This window comes from Nestor notabilis, unplaced genomic scaffold (genome assembly GCF_000696875.1).
Source record: "Nestor notabilis isolate BGI_N333 unplaced genomic scaffold, ASM69687v1 scaffold25467, whole genome shotgun sequence".
NCBI lineage: Eukaryota > Metazoa > Chordata > Aves > Psittaciformes > Psittacidae > Nestor > Nestor notabilis.
Window position 1 is genome coordinate 77,308 of NW_009938180.1, and position 23,272 is coordinate 100,579.

General features: G+C 40.5%; 1 protein-coding gene across 1 annotated transcript; it reads right to left on the reverse strand.

The window, feature by feature from the left end:
• Positions 1 to 5,898: 5,898 nt before the first annotated feature.
• Positions 5,899 to 23,160, reverse strand: METTL11B (methyltransferase like 11B). The gene is made up of 4 exons (XM_010019209.1): positions 22,938 to 23,160; positions 15,428 to 15,603; positions 9,101 to 9,350; positions 5,899 to 6,173 (listed from the first exon to the last, which is right to left on the reverse strand). Exons 1-4 carry the CDS (start codon positions 23,089 to 23,091, stop codon positions 5,899 to 5,901), a joined length of 855 nt encoding a protein of 284 aa, XP_010017511.1. The 5' UTR covers positions 23,092 to 23,160.
• Positions 23,161 to 23,272: the final 112 nt, after the last annotated feature.

Consider the following 23,272-nt stretch of genomic DNA (forward strand, 5'->3'; position numbering starts at 1 on the left):
AGAAGGACTTCTCTATTGCTTGGATCTTTAATATATATATTTAGAATGAGATGAATGTATGGACCATGAATGTCTCCTGCATGGGCCAGTTTTTCTCCACTACCTGCAAAGACAGCCAGTACAATTATCTTACGTGAGACATCTATATTTAAGTGTTTCAAATCAAGTGAGATTATTTTTATTTAAGATGCCCACATCTCCCTGAGGGATTTACAAACACATGCTGATGCTAAAATTTGACTGAACTGGCCAAATGCTTTAGAAATCCCTCTAGATGCCGACCTCCACTGACAGGCACTTAAATGCTTTCAAATTTGGTCTCCTAGATAATTCTGAAAATGTAGTCATATGTGAAGCTGAGGTTCCTACAAGCCAAATCTTCAGGCATGCAAAGACACCAATAGGTATCTGCTAAGCCACAAGTGCACTTACAGGACTTCTGCATTTTCAAATGCCTCTAAAGTCCTTAGTCTCATAAGCCTCAAAATAACACAACAGGTTGAAATACTTTTAAACTCAGCATTTTTTGGAACAGAGCTACAGGGAAGAGTCTTTCTACCAATTTTCTGTATTTTTGCTGCAGGCATACACCAGCACTTCCAGTGCTTTGAAAGGAACAGAAGCTGTATGTTCATAAGCACAATGTTCAGCCTGAGCCCTATCCTTGCAGGACATATCAGGTTGGCCTAATAAGCAGGCTAACCACAACCATGCTGTTTCAATCTGCTCCAAGCACAACCAGAATAAGTTTATGTCTGCCTACAAAACACTCTGTAGTTCCTGTCGTGGCCTCATTTGTGGAGGTGTTTATCACCCACAGCTACCACTTAGGTAAAGCTGTAATGTGAGCCAGATCACACTTCTGTGCCTCAGTTTCCTTATCCAGAACACAAGGATAACACATGCTTCAAGGTCTAGGAATGTATAGTGTTATACAAATATTGTTATTTATGGTGATGATAAGAACGTGAGCTGCGTTTGGAACAAAGGTCTGGGAGCATCTACTTGACATCAATTGAAAGAGACAGGTATTAACCTGTATGTTTGAAATACAGCCTGTTGTTATTGCTCTCAGATAAACAGAATTACCTCCTCTTAAAATCAAAGGTAATCTGTTTTACTTCAGTGAGATGTGGTGATGTCCACAGAGAACAAATCATTTTTGGCAAGTGGAGGAGGGATTTTTCTTGGCAAGTTGGGAGAAGCATCAAAGGAAGAGAAAAGGGATGCAACACAACTGGTTTTAATCACACATAACAGTCAAGTTCCTCTGGACAGGCCTACTGTCTGATATGCCATTGTAAACGCCCTGGGGAGCCTGGAGTAAGAGAATGGAAAAAACAGGTGAATGGCATAAAGGTACTCGGGACACTCAGTGGAATAATTGGCAAAGCTTTTGTCAGTTGGCATTATGCAGTGATATATTGCTCCCATTAATGTAGTGCCTTGGTACCATGACTTCGATTTTTAATGGGTGTTTGGTTATCCAAGTCCATGTCTTTTTCTGGTTTTGATAGTCACAGATCCTCAGATCACACTGCACTTCTGTTTGACATTAACAATGAAGATGCTGAATTGGTTATAACAAGGATGCACTTTCATTCTCAATGTACAACCACCAGGGAGAAGGGAGACTCATATTTCAAGCCGGTTCAGCTCTCAGGTGCTCTGAATTGCTCTGGAGGTGCCAGTTTATTCTCCTTGCTGTCAAAGATCCTAAGGTGGCTGCTCCCTAGACCAGGCACACAGGAGGCTGCCTGAATGGGTGGGATACATCTGGAGAAAAAGAGCTTAGGCAAATAATTCTTGACAGTACTGTTCCTCTTGAAATGGCTGTTTCCTCTAGAAACTGCTGACTTGTTTCACTATATTTGGGGGCAGAGAATGTACTCATTTTATTAGCGTATTCTCTAGGAAACAAATGTCATACTTCAACTACTGCAATACCATATTACCATCTTCCATAAAATGTCAGTTTAGGCTAGATTATATAAACATCCAAACAAGAAAGTCAAACGAAAATTATTTGATATGATAACTTTGGTATTTCTGAAACAAAATATTTTAGAATACCCATTCAGCAATATGTTTCAAAATGATGGCTTCCAGTCAGGAATGAAAGGGCATTGGTAACATCTGACTTGCTTTTGGAACTTGAATAGCATGAACTTTGATGGAGCTGCACAGTTAGCATCACTGTTCAGCCTGCTGTAACAATCGCTTTCCTACATTTCATTTGGGTTGCAGTAGCATTTGGGAGCTACTGTCAGGACTTGAGGATCTCTTTTGCAAGGAATCTCATATTCATATAATGAAGATAATACCTGGCCTTCTGTCAAGCAGAATAGATGCACTGGAGCTAACAGGGAAACCAAGCATTACCAAGAGCTTTGGTAGCAGAAGCAGGCTTTTCTGCACTTTGGGTAAGCATTTGCTTGAGTTGCCTGGGAGGAACTTCTGATTGAAGGAGTAATTGGGTATTTTACTAATTACCTGTCAGTGGTGAATGAGGACTTGAGCTTGAAGGACCCTAAGTGTTCTGTGAACCTTCCCTCAGCCAGGGTCTCAATCTTGGATTAAATTTCTGGTACGTTGAGATTGGGAATGTCTTAAATGTGCACTGAACAAATGGGACTCAAACTCCCACTGCAACCTGATCAGCTAAAGTCTTCTTTAAGTGCATAGTTTAAATAAATAACCTGGAAGTTGACGCAGAGCAACTGAGTAGATTATCCAGTCTTTGAACACAAAAGATCAACTGATACATACATGATTTCTAAGCAAGATCCTCTGCCTGAAATCTGTGATTCATTATTATAACTATTACTATTACTATTACTATTACTATTACTATTACTGTTATTATTTACTATGGTAAAGTCCAGAAAGCCCTGATCTTTTAAGCCAAGAATAGCCCTTACCCTAATTCATGAACATTTATGGGTGGCCTACACTGGTTGACTGGGAGTTCTTGAATTAAAAATGTATCTATCTTGGAAAAGCAAGAAACAAAATATTATTCAGTCTGGAGCAGTCTCATGCATGTAAGCCCTGGAGAGCTTGTGTGTCTTTACTTTTGAGGTTCATTATGTCACCAGAAAAGCTTTAATATTTTACTGTGGAAGCAACGTAGCCATGAAACATTAATTTCCAGGAATGTGGGAACCATGAAATATGCATTTTTCTAGTAAATTGAGATTTTATTTGTCTCTGTTCTCACATAGCTAAGGGAACCAAATTTCATTACATGTTTACATATATGTATTCTGGAAATTCATAAAGGAAAGATGTACAAAACAGAGGAAGACCATTTTTGCCTTGAAAATTGTATTTCATTGATAACAGTACCAGTCATTTACATTCTACATTTCATCCTAAACCCCTTTACATTCTATATCCATCTTGGAACCATATCTCTCATTACTGAATAGCACCCACACTGCCCTGTGAGAGGTGGCAGCTGCTTAGATCTGTATAAAATTGTATACTTCCCTACTTCCACAATGCCATTCTCTCACCATTGTAGTGATCAACACCATTCAGTCATGCCTGGCACAGGCACGATTGTACTATGATCTCCAGCGACTCCCAGGTATTCTGTACCATGACAGATGACTCTGGCTGCAAGAAAAATGATGAAGGACAAATTAATTTTAATCCATGTAAAGGCCTTTTAAATATTCCTCTCTTATTGCTAACCAGTGTTACTAACTATAGGACTGATGCCTCTTTCATGTAAAACAAATGACAGGATTTCCTTCAGATATATGCACATACTCATATGCACGCAAAGACCACACCAGCTTTTAGCAGCCTTGGTAGAATGAAAGTATTGTAGTAGCTTATAGGGAATTTGAAGTACTTAGTTTTGGGGACAATTCCAGAATGTAAGTTTTCACCTAAGGTTTTTATCAATGTTATATACTAAATTTGCATCCATTACTAGTTGATTAGAATAGAAAAATTAGACAGTAAGTTCCAGAAGCATCTGTGTCATGGGAACTACAGGTTTCTAGGTTATATGACATGCCAGAATATTCACCAAAGCACCAGGGTTGTCTTCCTTAATGCTACAATTAGTGATGCCACATTAAGAGAACAATTACTGGATAAGATTTGATGGCAGGAAGCCCTCTGCCATAAGTTGGAAATTCTCAACATATGCAACCATACTGCTAGAGAAGATGAGTTATGCAATTAAAACCAAAACTGGAGATTTGTTATCGAAGGATGGCAGAGTGTTCTAGAATACATCTGAGAGGTTCCCTGATCTTGTTATCTTCAGGCTTCTATGTGAATTAATCTAACACAGATGACAATATTTAACACAGACAATTGTGCCTACAGTCATGTGGAGGATGCTTATAGAACCCCCTTCCATCAAACCATGAAGGTTTGTGATAATGTACCTCTTTAAAAAGGCTGGTTAGTTTTGTCAGAATTGCATTTCAAGGGAATAAAACACGATAAAGATTCTGACAGAGTCAGAAGAGTCCATTCTAATATTATTATCCAATTTCCAGAATTTTGAGCAAGCCATATTTAATTTGCTTTTTACTGCAATTAATGATATTTTAAGTGCAAATTATTTTAAAAGTCCAATTCAAGATAAACATCAGATTTTGTCTGAATGGAAAGGCCTGTGGTTGTGTGGTATTCCTTCAAAATTCTCCCTTCTTGTCCTCACTCAGAATGAAGCAGAATTTCAAATTCTGATTTTATTTGCAAAATGAACTTCTGCCCTAGCACAGCACTTTCTGTGCCTCCATGAGGAGGATGAGAAGCTTAATGTGTAATTTCTGTGAGCCATAAAGAGATAGTATTTGTGTTAGTATTTTCAAATCCAGGCTTCTAGAGCTGCTGTTTGAATATAAATCATAGATGGTTTTGGGTTACACTAACACCCTCTGCAGTTTAGTACAGTTGTTAATTAATACAATACTGTATTAGTTCTTACGGTCTTACTAGTAACGCCCCATGAAATCCCATTAGCTGCATATGGTGCCAGACTTGTTCTGAATATGGGAAAGCAAGAAATTTGCAGTGGTATGTATAATACAGAGAAGCTTTCAAGTGGTTTCCACTGTGAACATTTTGAAAAAATATTTTCCAGAATGTAATTTGTGGGGCAATCTTTTCACAAAATTTCAATGCAAACATGCATATATTTGTCATCTAAGTTTTTCCCCGGAGTGTGAAAACCGTTATGCACCACTATTGTTCTATGGCAGAAACATCAGGAAAACAAAGTAGTTCCTAAATGAAACTAAAATGGAAAATTAACCAGGTTAATGGAAAATTAACCAGGCCGTCTTATTGTCCAAACCAACAGAAATGCAAAAAACCAACCAAACAAAACTTCCCCAAAATGAATAACTGATGCCAACAAACGGATAAAACTTTCCTTATATTTTTTGTTTAAATAATTTAGAGATAGTAATGAAAGACAAAATTTGGGTTAGGTTTTCCAGAAGTATTTGAATTTCCTGCTTCAGTGATCTGATAGATCCCTCTTAAATTCCAAGAAGATTAAAATGCCATAGCAAAAATCAGGCTTATTCATTAACACCTCATACAGAACACTCCGAAAGGCATTAGCCACTATAGAGACTTCAGTCTTTATTATTTTCTATTAGTTTTGTCCAGTATTGACTTCTTGATGAAAGAGAGATGTGACAAGAAGCTCTTAGAAAGGCTTTTAAAAATGAAGAGAATGATGAAGGAGGCAGGATTTTAGAAGCAGACTATTTGCTGGAGTTGTAATAATTGTAATTCTCTCCTGATCCTCTAGGAGTTGCTGCCCTAGAGTGCGTGATAAGGAGGATTCTAGTAGATGCTTTTCTCCTTCCCAGTCCTGCAGTTCATCCATAGTCCAGTCTCTGCAGTCTCACTATGCAATCAGGAATGGCCAGGGCCTTTCTGCATGGCCAGCATCCAGACAGGGACACACTGCTCAGGAAATCCCTCCTGCCTCTCCTCTCGCAGGATGGTGAGTCCACTCATTTCAATGAGGCTGTGGAGGATGTTCAGGTCTCGGATCACACTACTATCCAGACAATCCAGGATACAGCCCTCCCTGGCTACATTGTCCTTGAGAATGATAACACCATTATCCTTCAAGCCATTCTGGCACCGGATGAGAAACTCCAGGAGATCTTTATCTGTCAGATATCCTACAGATGAAAAGATGGAAAATAGATCACTATTAACCATTCAAATTCCTAAGAATGATGCCTTGTTCTGAGTCTCCATACCCTATTTATTGCAAGAGAAATTCTAGTCCTGCCAGATTTAACTATGAAATCTTGGGAAAATCAGTGAGATCAACCATTACAAACTCAAATCAGCATTTAGGATCCTTATTAGTAGTAGCAACAGATGTGGACATTAGTCAATGGGAATAGTGGAGAAAATAGTGGGTGCTGAAGGGTTCTTTAATCTGGTGGTTAAAGTCATAATAAGAATCAGTGGCAGGAAGCTGGAGCCAAACAAATTCATATTGGAAAAAAGTGACAACTGTTTAACAGTGTAAGTAATTACCCATTGGAAACTACCAACAGAAGTGGTGTTTACCACTTCTTGAAGTCCTCAAATCAAGCGTGGTTGAATTTCTCAAGATATGTTTTAATTGAACACAAACTACTGGCTCAGTAAAGGAATGACTATAACCACTTGTGATACAGAGTAGATCCAACTAGATAATGTAACAACCCCTTCTGTCTTTTAATGCTACAAATCTCTGTAACTTTGTGTAACGTTATGTACCCATTAAAGGAGTTCTTGATCAAAGATCCCACCCGGAATGCAAGACCTTCCAAACAGCCAAATAAACTCTTTATATTACACCCTACTCTTGTGACTTCTGCATATACCATATACACTTAAAAATAATATGTTTTTCAGCATACTATTGAGATTGTGGTTTTTATCCTTCCTGCCCAAAGATCAATACTTCTGTTATGTTGAGAACAGGGCTCTGAGAAAAGCAAAATGAGAACTCTCACATGTGAAACATCTAAAATAAATTAACACGGACAGGTGGTCAGAAACTGAATGAAAAATTTTTTAAAACAAATAATTGTTTTCATTTTCTAGTCAAAATATTTAGTTCTCTTAATGGAAGATTTAAACTTTTATAAATGGAAGTTGTCATTTCAAAACCACATTTTGACATAGCATGTGAGCATGTGAGAAAGTTGGGGCTGTTCAGCCTGGAGAAGAGAAGACTGTGTGGAGACCTCATAACAGCCTTCCAGTATCTGAAGGATACTATAACTATAAGGATGTTGGGGAGGGACTCTTCGTTAGGGACTGTAGCGGTAGGACAAGGGGTAATGGCTTCAAACTTAAACAGGGGAAGTTTAGATTAGATATAAGGAAGAAGTTCTTCACAGTGAGGGTGGTGAGGCACTGGAATGGGTTACCCAAGGAAGTTGTGAATGCTCCAACCCTGGCGGTGTTCAAGGCCAGGTTGGACAGAGCCTTGGGCGACACAGTTTAGTGCGAGGTGTCCCTGCTCATGGCAGGGGGTTGGAACTAGATGATCTTAAGGTCCTTTCCAACCCTAACTATTCTATGTCAGGTTTTTTTAACCACCACCCCAAAAAAAAAGAAAAAGAAAAAATACCCAAAGCCTAAAGCTGAATACCTTTCAAGCTGAAGGAAAATAGTGATTTCTATATGAAATGTAAACTTACATTCTTATTTTTTCATAAAATAACAGCCTGGACTCATAAACTTATGCATACATGAGACAAATCAAGATTGCATCAGCAATATTCAATGAAGCTCTTGTACACCTAATTTGGAACTTAATGTTCTCTTAATTTAGCTTTTAGCCTACTTTCCTAAGAAAACAGGATCTTCATGGTGTTGCTCTCTACCCAGACAGTCCTGCCCTCGCTCCACCAAAAAGCATTGAGCTTGTTGGCATATTCCAGCTAAACTCAAGATAGAGGTAGAAGTTTAATTAATACTTAAGATCATTATGTATTTCACTGAAATTGATGGAGGAAGGAGATTCAGATCTGTGTCTATGCTAAAGAAAAGTCATATGCTCCCTTAGTTATCAGCCACATAGGTAATCAGCACAGCCACAGACAAGTCTTAGCTTATTCAGTCTCACGTTGACTTGGATTTGCTCAAAAGATGAGGCAGGAGCTACATTTACTGTAATGATTGGTTATTCAAGAAAAGCAAAAATATGAAGGAAAATTATATTGTTCTGGAGCAATTACAGCTATGAAGACCTGTTCTAAGAAGCTCAGTTTTATTACTTTCTAAGACTATGTGTAGAGGACAAGAAAGTGTTCTTGAATAAAACCACCTCCTGTGCAAATCTCTCAACTTTTATCCTTTTTTTTTCTTTTGCCTACCAAGAAACTTTCTCCAGGCTTTTGAAGCGAAGGAGTTGTTCTGGCCTCCTCTTGTGCTTTAGAATAATGACTTCTTGCCAGCTGAAACTGCGCCATGGACACTTAGGTTCACAGATTAGGAGAAAACCTTTCTGGAAGGACAGTTAGGCACTGCAGTAGGTTTTCTAGAAAAAACTGAGAGTGGTTGCGTTGGCTTGGAAGCAGATGAATTCTCATATGAGGGGTATTGTGGGGCATAGCTAAGTGAACCTATCTGATAAGCATCAATGCATGTATAAGACATGATCTTGTTTACAGGTATTGGTGCTTTCACTCTGGCATTTTTCAGATTGTTTCCTGAAATACCCCCAAGACATCAGATTCAGAAATCCCTGTTGGTGAGGCCAATCCCATGATTCTGTCTGCAGCACTGGCAACTAAGAACGAGCATTCCTGGTCAAGAAAACCCATATGTAAGGCCTATTCCTCAGATGTACCTTAGCATGGAGGCTACTTGCCAAGAGCATGTACGTTCCTCCAGTACGTGACCTTAAAAAACCCAAGTTGATCTGTACACACTGTGCATATGGCTGGGGAGAGCTCTCAGGAGTCTCTTGTGAGTTTTAGGAAACAGTCCCAAAGAACTGAATCTCCTTTTACAGCTGCATCATTCTTTTAACATACACTTTAGCACAGGCTGCACAGTTCTCTGAGATGCTGGGCTGGATGAGTCATGCTGAACTAACCTGAAACCCACTGAATCCAGATGACATCATATCTTTGTGGGGCTGGAGTGAATTCCTGGAGGCTTTTGCAATAATACATCTCTACTCTGTCCTCCTTGCCCTGCAGGTAGTTCGGGACCTCAGCCAGGAAATTCTCCATCATATCCACCAGTTCCACACTCTTGAAAACTGGTAACAGGACATGTTTGCTGATACGACCTATTCCAGAGCCACAGTCCAGGGCGCGGTTGGTGCCAGCTTTCCCCACCCCCTGTGGGATACAAGAAAATCAATTGAAATCTGAAAAATACCACCTGAAAGATCATAGCAACTATGTTAACTGCTATGGCCTTCAGTACACCAAGCCTAGTGTCTTGTTTCCTTATTTGTGCAGCGCTTTTGCAAGACTGGTAAGAACCTAGGACAGTATCAATAGAGCTTTCAGTACCTATGTTTGAGTCGAGCTGGGCTGCTATGTATCCCAGGCTGCTGTTGACGGGACTTCCTCATTACAGCCATACATTTATTACTGTACAATAAGTTTTTGCTTGGTATATGAAAAGATATAATCTTTCACAAGCTCCTATCTTTCTCAGAAGATCCACTGGTATTCGTAAAATCCTTGCAACTTCATCTATCACATACTCACACCTGTCCTGGGTTCAGCTACAGCAGTCATTTTTTTCTCCTTCTTAGTAGCTGGTGCAGTGCTGTTTTTTGACTTTCAGCTGATAACACCGATGTTTTTAGTTGTTGCTCAGTAATGTTTACTCCGACCAAGGACTTTCTCAGTCTCATGCTCTGCCAGGGAGGAGGGGAAGCCAGGAGGAAGCAGAGACAGGACACCTGACCCAAACTGGCCAAAGGGGTATTCCATACCACAGCACATCATGCCTGGGCTGCAAATGGCTGCGTTGTTCTGAGTTACTGTCTGGGCTTAAACCACACCACCACCTCTCAGCTAACTACATGGCCAGATAAGCCTCATTTTGAGCCTTGTAAATGCCTAACAAAAAAGTAAGCATATACCAAATACTGCATTCAAGAAGAAACTTCTGCAGCAAAGAACCCCTGAGGTGCCCATGGACATCACTGCAGATACACAGCATCCTTGTGACCAGAGTGCAGTTTTCAAAATAAGCTATGTTTGAATGAAGAAGTTGGAGTTGTAGGTAAGTTATGACAACTTGAAGAGTTTGGACGGGAGCACGTACAGAATTTCTTTTTTAGGCATAGAGACAAGAAAGATTATTGAGTAAATTTTGCATAACTGTTCTTTTTTTCTTCATAAATATCATCTCTGGACAGAGATCAGACATGAAAAAATGTGGCACAAAGGCTATGTCTATGAAAAAATAATGAGTCACTGTAAAAAGAGCTTTATAATGACAGCTGTATTTCACCCCTAAGGCTTCCATTCTAGCTATAAAAAGTCTCTTAAGATCCTGCTGCTGTTCTGTAAAACAGAAATTTTAAGTCTGTACATGCACTGACTATGGGATTGGAGCTCCTCTGGCCAAAGTTATCTGTTAAACAAATATATTAAAAGCAAATGTAAACACCTTTTGCCTGTCCCATGGAACTGAGTGTTGAAGTGAAAGCTATGGGCCAAAGTCTCTGCTGCAACTTCACTGCTCTTAAAGGAAACAAGCAGGTAGAGTCTTGCTCTTCCTGTTTACTGGGAGACCTCCTCTGTAATGACCAAGCATAAATCACATAACTCACCACATTTTCTGGCCTTGCTTCACTGGATAATTCAGTAGATTATTAAGGTCAAAGGACAGTTCCATCAATGACATGACTATGAATAGCCTGGCTGAGCATCTGGTTACACAGAGTTAACTGCAGAAAGAGCACGAGGACCTCAAAGGCTCTCACCAGCCTCTAGGGCTGCTGGTCACAATTTGTATACCTAGGAAGATTAATCTCCTGATGTGTGCAAGAATCCAGAAGCTCTCAACCCTACTGGACTCTGGACACTACCTGTTTGTAGTTAGCCAGAAAACGTGAGCCATTCTTCATTCATAGTCTGCAACTAGGAGCATGTGGCTTTTACTGATGACCAGTAAGTTACTAAGCTGTAACCAGGATTTCACGAAAGGAGAAGGAACTGTGTTTGGATCATTATGAGGTGGATTTCCATACTGTTTGCTGGCAGATACATACAGGCCTACACTGATGTGGTTAAGTAAAAATCTTTGAGAAAGCTGGTGAGAAGACCGAGATGATTTATCAGAACAACAGAATCCAACAAAAAGCCATAGAACTTCTTTGACATTTCTGTTTCAGAGAACCTATAGTCACAGTACCTCACTCAAAACAGGGAATTCATCTCCCATAGTGTGTCATGGCAAGGACCTATGATAACACATCTCCATTTGCCATGGAGAAGAAGGAAAGGGAACAAGCATGAGAGATGAAGCTTGATTCCACACTTTGCTGAAAGGGAGCAAGAGGATCAGGCAGTCAGTTGAGAAGCCCTGTGAAGCACCACAGCTCTGTTTGTAATGAAAATGTTGACATAAGTCCACATTCAGCTAATATATTCTCAGTTTGGAAGTGCTCAGAGCTTTGAAAGGGTATTAACATTTTCTTTGGAAGGCAATCATTTTCCCAAAAGCCTAATTGAGTTGAAAATCGGACTCCTTATTTAAAAAAACAATGTAAGTGAAAATTTTAAGCCAGAACAGGCTTCAGAATTTAACATTGACTGCTCCTCTGATTACCTGCTTCCCATTACTCAGAATCACTAGCATTTACGACACATACACACCCAAAAATTCTTCTGTAATGCTAAATAGGGCACTCACAAATTTCTTTAGGGATAAGAGAGCTATGGAATATGTTTCTGAAGCTACTTCAAGTCTTGGAAGGGCAGGAAGGCAGTGTAGATATGTAGGATAAAAAATAAATCAGAGTTCAACAAATCAATAAAAATCACAGTGGTTTTCTTTCTATTAAAAAAATTTTAAAAATCTGGTTTTCAAAAACATGTTTTCCATGTCCCTGATCAAACAGAAGAAAAATCACTCTCAAGAAGCTTTTCATTCAGCAAGTAACCAATCAGGCAGGAGAACTGAGGGCAGAAAGGTAAAAAGGGTTTAGGGCAGAAAGGGAGCTGCAAAGTTAATATAATCTGTATTATTTCACATGCCTATAGCTTACAACTGTTCCTGAATTAATAGTTTCTTTGTTTTCTTTATTTCCTTTTTTATACATTACCTCTGGATTAGGCACTTGAAAACACACTGTCAATGTGGATATCAAGGCTTTAACTGGAATGAATACACTGCCATAAATACTCAATGCTATAGCTCTGTTGATAACCCTTCAAGTATGACTGTACCTAAGACAGCCTATAGCTTGTCTGTACAGCACTGTTGGCTCAAGTAATGTTGGTCTTGGTTTGAGTTCTGCCCACACACACATAAAACCTCTTAACTTGAGCACAGTGGCACTTTTAACTCAATTTGACTTGCCTGGGAAGGAGACAGGCTAAAATATAAGTGAAGTCCTTAGTCCTCTCTGTAATTCCTTCCATGTGCCTAGGCAATATAAATTCTCCAATGGTAAAGAAATCTGTAGCTCAATTTACAGTGGTGCTAAGAATCATGCTAAGAAATTCCACACCTGAAAGTATGCAACATCAGTCATGTAAGGGAAATGTCACTGTGTGGCATTTCCATACCAGGCAGACTAATTCAAGAGAGGTAATTTGAATGAAACTGGGCAACTGTTTTTTAAGGAGCACTAATTTTGCCAGAAAATCAAGTTTTGGAAGAATAAAACTCTCTGCAAAATTGGTATTTCAAATCTAGAGAAGAGTTACAGCCAAAACACATGGGAAAGAATGTTGAAAATGTCAAGATATTTCTATTTCACAACTTTCAAGGAAAAAAACCCTAACTTGTCAACTTTTCATTTCTAAACAGCATTTTTCACTTTGGAACTGACTTGAACTCTTGAAAACAAAGAGGGAAGTTTCTCATAGGGGAAAACAATTAAAAATTAAATTAAATATGTTCAGTTGATCTGAAACTTATTTATCTATTTCCTGATTTTGTCAAACATTTTAAGAAGAAAGTATAGTTTATATACTATAGGTGAAGCAAACTGCTTTTTTCTACCTTGATCACCTTATTGAAAAAAAAAAAATAATTCATGGAGCCATAAACTTGGGAAGACATAACTCAAATTAGCTTTACAATAAAGTCACTACTACAGAAAGCCAGCAAGTATCTGTGTCTGATTGAGTAGGATTCAAACTGCAGGAGTAAGAAAGGAAAATAAACCATAAATAACATAACCAATTGACTGTATCTCAACAGAGTACAGACTTTAACAGACTAAATCAGAATCAGCAAAACATGCAGATTCCTTTCTTGGTTTTGATTTTTCTTGTTTGATCTTGGACATTCAGAGTATCCTTTCTATCCCTAGCTAATAATAGGAGTAGGAACTCTGCTCTGGAGTATTCTGTATCTGTCATCACACCTGATGCATTGGGTACAACTTCTCTTTGGCATGTGACACTGTGCTACAGACTGTACTTCTTTCCTTTTTGGGTCTTGGACATGAGAAAATGCAGCAGTGTGGTATAAACCTTCTGCTCAGGAAACGGCATCTGTATGATGCCTAGGAAGTGTAAAATGCTTCCCTGAGTACAATCTTATGCACCATCTGAATTCCACAAAATGTCCTTAAAACAAGACTTAAGTAATATTTAAGGAATATACCTTGAGCTGGCTCAAGGCTTAAAAGTAGCATTTTACTTTTTTGGAAAATGCCATTTTACCATCAGTTTCAGCTGCCTTGCTGAACTTCATTTGTATTTTCTTATTTTGTGTTTGTAAAAAGCCTGGTACAGTCAGGCTTTAAAATGTTTTGAAGCCTTTTTGCATTGGCATTAATACAAATGACTGTAAATGAAAAAATGTAGCTGTTCACTCGTGTTTTGCTGGCTCGCTACCCCAAAAGCCTCCCTGTATCAGGTACAGCAAACTTTGCCATCAGTTGCTCTTCACTGCTATACAGGATTTCTATCTGTTGGTAAGCCACACTCATTTTCCATCTCAATCCATTTAAACTGTGCCCTTTTTTATACACAACATCTAATTAAGCTATTGAAGTTTTTTTCCATAGTGGATCATTAAGACTAAAAAAAGGTCATCTGGCTATCCAAAATTTGTACATTTGAGCAGAAAATGAAAGATTTATAGTAGCATTATACAAAACTAGTAATTTTGTGAACAGGAGAGCTTAAGAAATTTATTTTCCTTTGGCTTTGTGGATTCTTTAACATCTCATACTGTTGTGGAGCTAATTTAATAGGCTAATTTAATAGGCTTTTTCCCTGGGAAGAGGCAAGACCAGTCAGAAAACCATCAGGTCACACCTGTAAAGATTTGCAGATTCCCCAAGACATCAACAGGATTTTCAGAAACCTAAGTGCCAAAGTGCTGTTGCTGTTGTAGGTGATTTTAAAATCCTGCTTAGAATCATAGAATAGTTAGGGTTGGGAAGGACCTTAAGATCATCTGGTTCCAACCCCCTGCCATGAGCAGGGACACCACACACTAAACTATGTCGCCCAAGGCTCTGTCCAGCCTGGCCTTGAACACAGCCAGGGTTGGAGCATTCACAACTTCCTTGGGCAACCTATTCCAGTGCCTCACCACCCTCAAAAATGCCATGCTTGGCATTTCTCTAGATCTCAGGTCAAAGCAGACCTTTGAAGATGTTTACAGACCCTTAGAAATCTGTTTGCAAAGGTCCCCAGTGACACTGGAACACGGAAGAAAAGAATATTTTTCCTAATGGGTAGCTTATTCTATATACTGCTCATGTTTGGGGGCGGGGAGAAGAGGCACCTTGGAGCTGGGTTTTGTTGCAGTTTTCTCAGAAATATCTATAAATAGGCAAAACAGAAACTTGGCATTTAGTCTCAGCTACTTTCCCAAATGGACTGCAGGAATTTGCACAGACAAATCTCCCACTGAAGCCAGTAAGGATTTTATTATGAAAGGTCCCAGTCCTGCACTGAGAATTAATCTCCCACCCAAACACAGTTAAAAGAACTTGCCCAATCCTCTTTGCAGCCTTGGAGTCTAAGAAAAGGATGCAAAACAGGTAAATAATGCCATAAGGCTAGGCAAAATGTATATTCCTGATGATGCATGAGCTGGCAGAACACATTACTTGAGCCAGTGACAGTCAGTAACATAACCTGTGACTGCATATCAAATATGACATATGGTGCCATTAAAAATATAAGTGATAGGGCACAGTGCATGTCATTTATAACACATCACTGTTGTTTCTTGCAGAAGATGAGATTAAATGACTCACCCCAACAAACTTCCTGAGAAACTCCCTGGAGGATTCAATGTCTGTATTGGAGAGTTCAATGTAGTCTCCCATCATGCCCTCTTCTGTGGCTGGCACCTCCTGGTAGAAGTGTTTGGCCCTGGCGTAGAACTGCATCTCCCCATTGATAACTTGACTTGTCAAAGCATAAAGTTTCACTGCAAGCAGATAAATCACCGTATTATTGTTAATGACAGACATTTCTGGTTTAGTTTATTGCTCTGGAGACACAACAGTAAAGATCTATAAACTTAAATTGAGCCTTCAAACCACCAAACCTCTGTTTCTAAAGCAAAGGTGGAAGGAAAGGTGTTGGATTTAATCCTTCAAGACTGTGAAGAGACACAGTCCTCCTTGGGCAAATTCAGTGCCTCCCAGGCTCAGACATCATTTTTGTCATCACACTATCTTTCATGTCAGTGAAAAATCATCTCAAGTTTGAAGTGAAAATGCATGCTTAAGAGAACAAGGGGCTTGATTTGCTCCCAGAAAAGCTGTGGGTGGCATTTATTGCTCTACAGGGTCACCATTTCCACTATCACAAACCTAATTGTTGCACAGATTTCCATATATGATTTCTAGTCATTGACAGCTGCACAGAGAGCACACCAAGAGAGTGGATGAATGAGGCACTCCCTCTGTTTTATTTTTAGTGATACTGTACAGTCTGTGGCACTGCAAGTAAGCTGAACCAAGAAGCAGATGGCAGTCTCAGGCCTAAATGTGTACTAACGTGGGGAGACCATTTAGAAGAGACAGTACTAAATTTTCATCTGATGGATCAAGGAGCAAGATAATCAGTGGGTGATACACCAGGAAGTTCCTGTGTGCCAGAGCCTGGTTGTTTCTTCTCATTGCTTGTCTGTTTTGCTGCTATTATATAGCAATCAGAAGTGAAGGTTTATTAAAGTGAAGGTTTACTAAAACCTGTGAGCTTTGCTAGGTAAAGGATTATTATATATTACTCTTTAAAAAACTGATGTCTGTCCTCCACATCCTGGGTTTTTCTATATCCATGTGCATCAGCATATCAAAAGCAGTTAGTTTTGCAGCTTAAAAGTCTGGATTGAGACAGCCCATAAACAGTTTTCTGAAACCAGCTCCTTTGATTATCCCATGCACATGCAAGTGTCCAGGCATTTTCCTGTGTGTATGACAGACCTTCCAACAAAAACACAACTACAGGCTTGCTTGTGAAAGCTAAGCAATAAGGAGGGATGAAGTCACACTGGGAACAAGTCCTTGCAAGCACCACCTTGCAGTGTGAGACCAGCTCTGCTGCAGATTCCCTGTGTGTTCAAAGAACTCAAAATGATCCAGCAGCAAACACCTTTTGGGTTAATAACAATAAAAAGGGAGAGCTTCCTATTGGCTGCGTACATAGAAGGACTGGGGAGCAGTACTTTGTCACTGCACCTTTTAACTTTTCACGGGAGCACTGCCAGTCGCTGCTGGGAACAGGCCATGCCTTGCTTACAATGGCTGGGGACAGGAATTATGCCCTCCACACAGAGGAAGAGAGCTAGGCCAGAGACCCTGAATATAAACCTGGAATGTATTTATTGAGGGCAAGCAAGCTCAGCAGGGAATGATAAGTGTGTGCCTGCCCATCCTCAGCAGGAGGATGACATTTTGGAGGCAAACAAAGGGGGGACAAAGGAAGTAGGATGGGGAATAATTACCACCAAGGACCACTCAGAACAGAATAGTGCTATTGGGTTACACATAAGCAGCATGCCTGGCATATCCTTCCTCCAACAAAAGCAGCATTACCAGCCCCTCTTGTCATCACCTGCTTAAGTCAACTGCTGAATGGATACTATTAAAGCTTTAATCCATTACACATTTATGTTATGCCTGAGAAATTTATACCACAAGAAGCACTGAGCCCAGCAAGGGTCAAACCTGGGAGTTTTACACACTCCACTGATTATATTCACACACTTAGAATAAACCATTTAGTTGGAGAAATTAATGCAAAGGGGGCAGCAGCCAATCCCCAGCACAACTTGGCCAGGGTGGCTCCCAGAGCCTGGGAAAAATCTCTATCAGTGGCTGTGATTCTTCCAGTAAACGATCTCCATCTTCCCTCCCTGGGAATGGCACCATCTTGTTTTCTCGGTGTCTCTTTATTCTCCGATTCAGATGCCAGCCTGTCTGGTGAACAGAACTGAATCGCTGCATGTTAGCTTTGCTAGCTCTTCCATGTAAGAGTCCAGTGATTATTTCTAAGCCTTGTTTAATGGACCAATCAAGGGACAGTGATTTATCCTGTTTTGCTAGATTGAAGGGAGAGGCATTTACAGGCTGTCTGCAGGCAGCTGGCAGCATGAACAACAAATATTCAGAGTCCTTCTACTGAGGCAACACATGGGGACGATATGCTATTCAGGATATCAGATGTCTAGTGTGTGCTCTCATATTTCTCACTCAGAACTAGTATCAGGGTTGCAGAATGCCTGCCGGGACTTGCGTGCATACAGCAGCTGACTGCAGCTCCTTCTGGGCCTGCTGGGGCCCCAGAGCTCTGCCTTACGTGCTGGCATCCAAAACCAGCTCTGGGCTTAGCATCCAGAGGGTCTTCTCTATGTATCGATCTTTGCCAAGATCTTTTTATGCAAGTCTCCCACCTGAGGGCATGCAAGGACACATGCTAATAATGTAAAGGGTAGCAACGTACCCAACATCTTCTCCTGTGGACCCACAGTCTCACTCATGCAGTGTGTTATCATATAATCATAGAATAGTTAGGGTTGGAGATGATTTCCACCTCTTGCTTCCTCAGGGTTACTCCTCCCTCTAATGAATTTGCAACACTGCCAACCCTCCCAGTGCACAACCCAATTTTCCAGATACAGCCAGTCAGCCTCAACTCTGATGTGCCTTGCAGCTGTGCCTGACTGCCTCCAGCAGCAGGACCAGAGGGAGAGGGAGGTTTCCCAGCTTACAGGAATCTACCCTAAAAGAGAAGTGTAAGGAGGCACATGTCCTTGGTGGCAGTTAGTGTTGCAGCTCTGCTCCATCATACCTCCCTCTCATCACAGGACCTGTCTGGTCTGAGGCATCTCCCTTTCCATGACCCATGTGGGACTACCTCTTGCATCAGGAAATGAAATACCTGTGGATACACAGTCTGATTTCAATGAACTTTGTAAAGTAGGGCATAGGCGGGATAGGATGATGGAAGCTGCAAGTCTTTCAGACATTGCAAGGGGCAGCTGTCTTTCACCGACAAAGTTTTCAGTATTAAGGCAGGTAACTTGTAAGATTTAAGGTTAGAAATGTGTTTCTAGTAAAGTAAGAAGAAACTTTTTTCATGGTACACTTGGTCTCAGCTGATCTGCTGGCAAGTCCCCCAAGTGGAGATGGTTAAAATAAATCCACTGCAAAAGCAGGCTCGGAACAGGAACTGGCTCCCTAAAGGTCACTCCACAGTCATGAGACATTGATTTTCAGTCTCTGCCAACACAGTCAGGGTGCAGAATGGTGATCTATAGTCGAATGCCAACCCCTGGACTAGACAGAGAGTATCTACCTAAGACCTTTTGCCCTGCAAAGTCCAAAATGTTATCTCCAGTATTTTCTAATGGACCAGTTCAAAACTTTGTTTCCCAGTGCATCTGGTCTAAAACTTTAGAGAAACAGACCACTTACTACATGAGGCTGGGTGCAATCCCAACCTGCAGTAAATTGTCTTACAGTTCTTGGTTATGGGGTTTACTCAGCTAAATTTCCCTGGCAGAAGTAAATGCTGCAAGTAATTTTTTTGAAGTTTTTATTTGTTAACATTATTTTGTGGCTCCAACTGCTCTCTGCAGGATACTGAACTAATTCCAGTCTTGATGAGTATTCCCTTTTACATGCAACATCTGCTTTGTGCATCAGTCGAAAAATAGTTATCTGGGTGCAGGGCAGAATTCACCTCTCTACTGCAGTCCAAGAACCATTTAAATTCTGTTTTATAGAGAATGAACATCAGCCAAGCCCCAAAGCAGATATCATTTAAAGACACGTGCCTCACACATGGGAATATTTGTCTCTATGGACCAATCATTTAAGTTTTCCACCACAAATCTCACCCCACTGGCACCTAGTCCCACAGCCTATGTAAACATGTGCATAATTTCCAGAATCTGAGTAGCTCCATTAAAGTCCACTGGGCCAAGGGGCATTCGCAAACATTTAAGTACATTATTGGATCAGTGCCTAAAGTTACTCACGTCTTTTATTTATAAATGTTACCCTGGTCTGTAAAAGTGACATGTTTCTCTTAACAAGCTATGATACCAGATACACTCAGCTCATAAGTAAACATGCCCAATAGTGCTCCACCACTGAACCTAGCAATGGAGTGGGGGAAGCATGGAGTTAGCATCGCTTGAAGCAAGCTTTCTACCTTGCTGACCCTGGACAGCACTGCAAGTTTCAATATGAGGCTTGATTTCAGTGTTCTTATTCACATTCAGGGTTAAGCACACCCTACCCGACTAGGTCACAGTCTTACTATTGCTTTGGTTTAATGCTGTTTACAAAGAGATATCTGGATGTAGTCCTGAAGCTTGAGAAGTTCAGTTCGTTTCTGAGAAGTTCAGTTCCACTCTGAACTGAGCTGGTAAATGCCATTCTGCAGAGACGTTCAGACCTGCCACATTCTGTCCTCTCATTCAGAGGAAGTACTGGTTCACAGTACAATCCAGGTTGGAAGGGACCTAAGGAGGACTGTAGCTCAAATTTATGCTCCTCAAAGCAGAGACAGACATGAGGTCAGAGGAAGTTCATCATGACTTTACTCAGCTAGGTTTTGAAAACCTCCAGTGATGGAGAATTGCACAACCTCCCTGGGCAACTGTTCCAATGCCTGACCATCCTCATGGGGAAAGAGAGTTGAACTTTGTTTCCATTTATGGCCACTGTCTCTTGTCCTCCTGCCTCACGCCACTGTGCAGAGCTCAGCTTCATCTTCTTCACTATCTTCTTGTAGGTATTGGCAGGCTGATACTTGGTCTCCCTGAAGCTGTCTCTTCTGGCTGAACATGCCCCATTCCATTAGTCTCTCTTCACAGGGCAACTGCTCCAGTTCCCTCACCACCCTGGAGGTCATCCAAGTCACTCTGTGTCATTTCCTGCATTGGGAGTTCAATTGTCCATGCATATGATCTAATGACTGTTGCATAAAAGGGGATCATCACTACCTTTGATCAACTAGCTATGCTTTTGTTAATACAGCCGCCTTTGCTGCCAGGACACAGTGCTGGTTCATGTTCAGTTGCTATCTACCAAAACCCTATTAGCAGGGCTGCTCCCTGGCCAGCCACTGCCCTGTTCATGTTCTTGTTGCCAGAGGTTCTTCCCCTCCAGGTATAGGACTTGGCATTTATCTTTGAATTTCACTAGGTTCCCACTGTCTCTTTCCTCCAGCCTGTTTAGGTTCCTCTGGATGGCAATCTTGACCTAGAACTTGCAGACAAGTCCTGCCAGTTGGCTGCAATCTGCCAATGTGATGAGCAAGCAGTCCTTCACCTCCTCTTTATCTTATTGATAAAGGTGTTAAACAAGGATAGGTCCCAGGACAGACTCTTGCAGTAGTCCTCTTACCTCAAGATTTGACCATGACTTTCTGAGCCTGATCGTCCAACGACATTTTAACCATCTGATTGTCCGCCCATCCAGACCACTATGTCCTAGCATGCTGTGAAATTTCTTGCATGTGTATTCACAGTGTGCAAGCTACCCCACAGTACCTGTCCTTATGAACACTTTGACTTCATGACAATAAGCATGGAGTAACAGACATGCTGTATGTTCACATGAAGGCTGGACTTACAGTACCTTTTCCATGGAGTCAAACTAATTTGGATAAGCTGGCAGCAAGCTTGGAAGCTCTTCAGCTAAGTTTTAATGATTTGGGTCATAATGAGCCTGGCAGGGGGGGATCTTTAATCTGATAGGACCATTTCACAATGTTTGTTGGCTGGGAATGGAAATTCAATTAAAATTCGGACTAGAAAAATAATATAGTTTTACAAGAATAAAGCAATTAGGCCTGGAAACAGCTTAATGATGGACTGATGGATTCTCAGTCATTTGCAGTCCTTAAACCAAGGTATTTTTGCCTTCATAAATATATATATAGTGACGCAGTCATACGTTACAAGCATGATGCAGGAATTTTTACATGAAATTCTAAGCTAGATGTTCATAGTGGTACCTTCTAGCCTTAAAATACTTACAACAACAGTTAACACTGTAAGAAATCCTGCTCAGTTTCTAATATGTTGTGTTTATTTTCAAAACAAATGAAAGAATAACATTTTCACAGACTTCTTGAGATTCCATCAACCTATAATTGACTTTCCTTCCTTTCCATCTTTCCTTCCTTTCCATCGTTCACAGCTACCTACCACTAGGGATAGGAATATTTATCTTCCATGTTTCATTTTAAATAGCTGCAGATATTGATTCATTTGAAAAACCACATCAAAATACAAAGATAACACAGAAATGTTTTTTCTCTTTACAGAACTCATGAATTCTACCTTCTTGAGCATAGTTCTCAGTAGGGTCTGTGTAACTTCAAACAATAAGATAAAATAATCCACTCACCTAAATGGATCATTCAAATAGGAACGAGGCCTCAAGAATTCACTGCGAAGAATAGCTTAACAGGTTTCACTGGCACATCCTTTCCATTTTAAATTCCTATAGTTCTAATACTGAGTGTAGGCTGAACAATTCTGCTTAAAATGTGACCTGCTAATGTAATACAGACTCAAGTCAAATCTGCATTTTAGCTATACTGTCCTGGGGAAATTTTGTTTCTTATTCAGGATTAAATTTTCGTCAGAAATGAACATTCATTTTCTGCATTTAAAAAAAATTGTCTTGGCATCCTCGACCAGAGGCTTTCACTGGAATTCAGCTATAAACAAACATTTCGGAAGCATTTTCCTCCCAGTAAACAAATAGGAGGTTAGACAGCCTGCTGCAGAGATAAGGATTACAATGACACCTGAAAAAAAATTAAATCATTACCTTTCAAGCACTTGTCCAAAACAATGCAAATGACAGGGCTAAGCACACACCGAATGACAACAGAATGGGTTATCAGGCAAGAGAAAGTAAGGCCTGTCAGCTCTGCTAGTTTTGCATTTGTCCTTCCAAGTTCCAAGCAGGTCAATGAATATTTTACTTAAATGGTGGGAAAAAAAGGAACCATCAGCTAGAAACTGAACTTTATTTCACTCCTGTGGTCTTTCCTTTGCCCTCCTCTAACAATTTGTGGAGTATTTAGGTAAAACAACAGGGTACTGAATGAGATGGAGCTGAGAGAGACTACTGAATGGTTTAGCTAGCACTGTAGTATCCTAGCCAGGCTTCTCAAAACTACTACTTAATGTCATCAATGTGTCTGCAGTCTACCATCTAACATTATACGTCTTTCTGGAGCACAGCCACACATGCACGCAGACGCTCCTACACACCAGCTACTCACCCAGAGGAAGCTTTTCCAGCAGATAAAGGTAACTCTGAAAGAAGTCATTTTGGATTGCCTTATGCAAGACAAAGGACATACTGTGCCGACAGAGTTCTTCATCTGTCTTGTGCCAGCGCGACTTAAAAGCCAAATGTGCTGCTTTATACGCCATGATGATGAAGTTTTTTGCAAGGGTGGACAGTTTCTGTGGCTGGTGCTCTCTGGAGGACCTGTCCTTCCGAAGAGCAGAGGCAGTGTTGTTTAAATTGTGGCAGTGTGCTGTCATTCTATATCAGGGTGTGTGTCCAGAGCAGTGCAGGGGGTGGAGGCGGGCAAGAGGGGAGTGAGAAATG

Excerpts from the sequence above, each read along its gene's own strand:
- METTL11B (XM_010019209.1), bottom strand. The coding sequence starts at position 23,091 with ATGGCGTATAAAGCAGCACATTTGGCTTTTAAGTCGCGCTGGCACAAG. Across the intron at positions 15,604-22,937 it reads GCTGGAAAAGCTTCCTCTGG|TGAAACTTTATGCTTTGACA; the intron begins GTGAGTAGCTGG and ends ATCTGCTTGCAG. Across the intron at positions 6,174-9,100 it reads CTGGATTCAGTGGGTTTCAG|GATATCTGACAGATAAAGAT; the intron begins GTTAGTTCAGCA and ends TTTCATCTGTAG.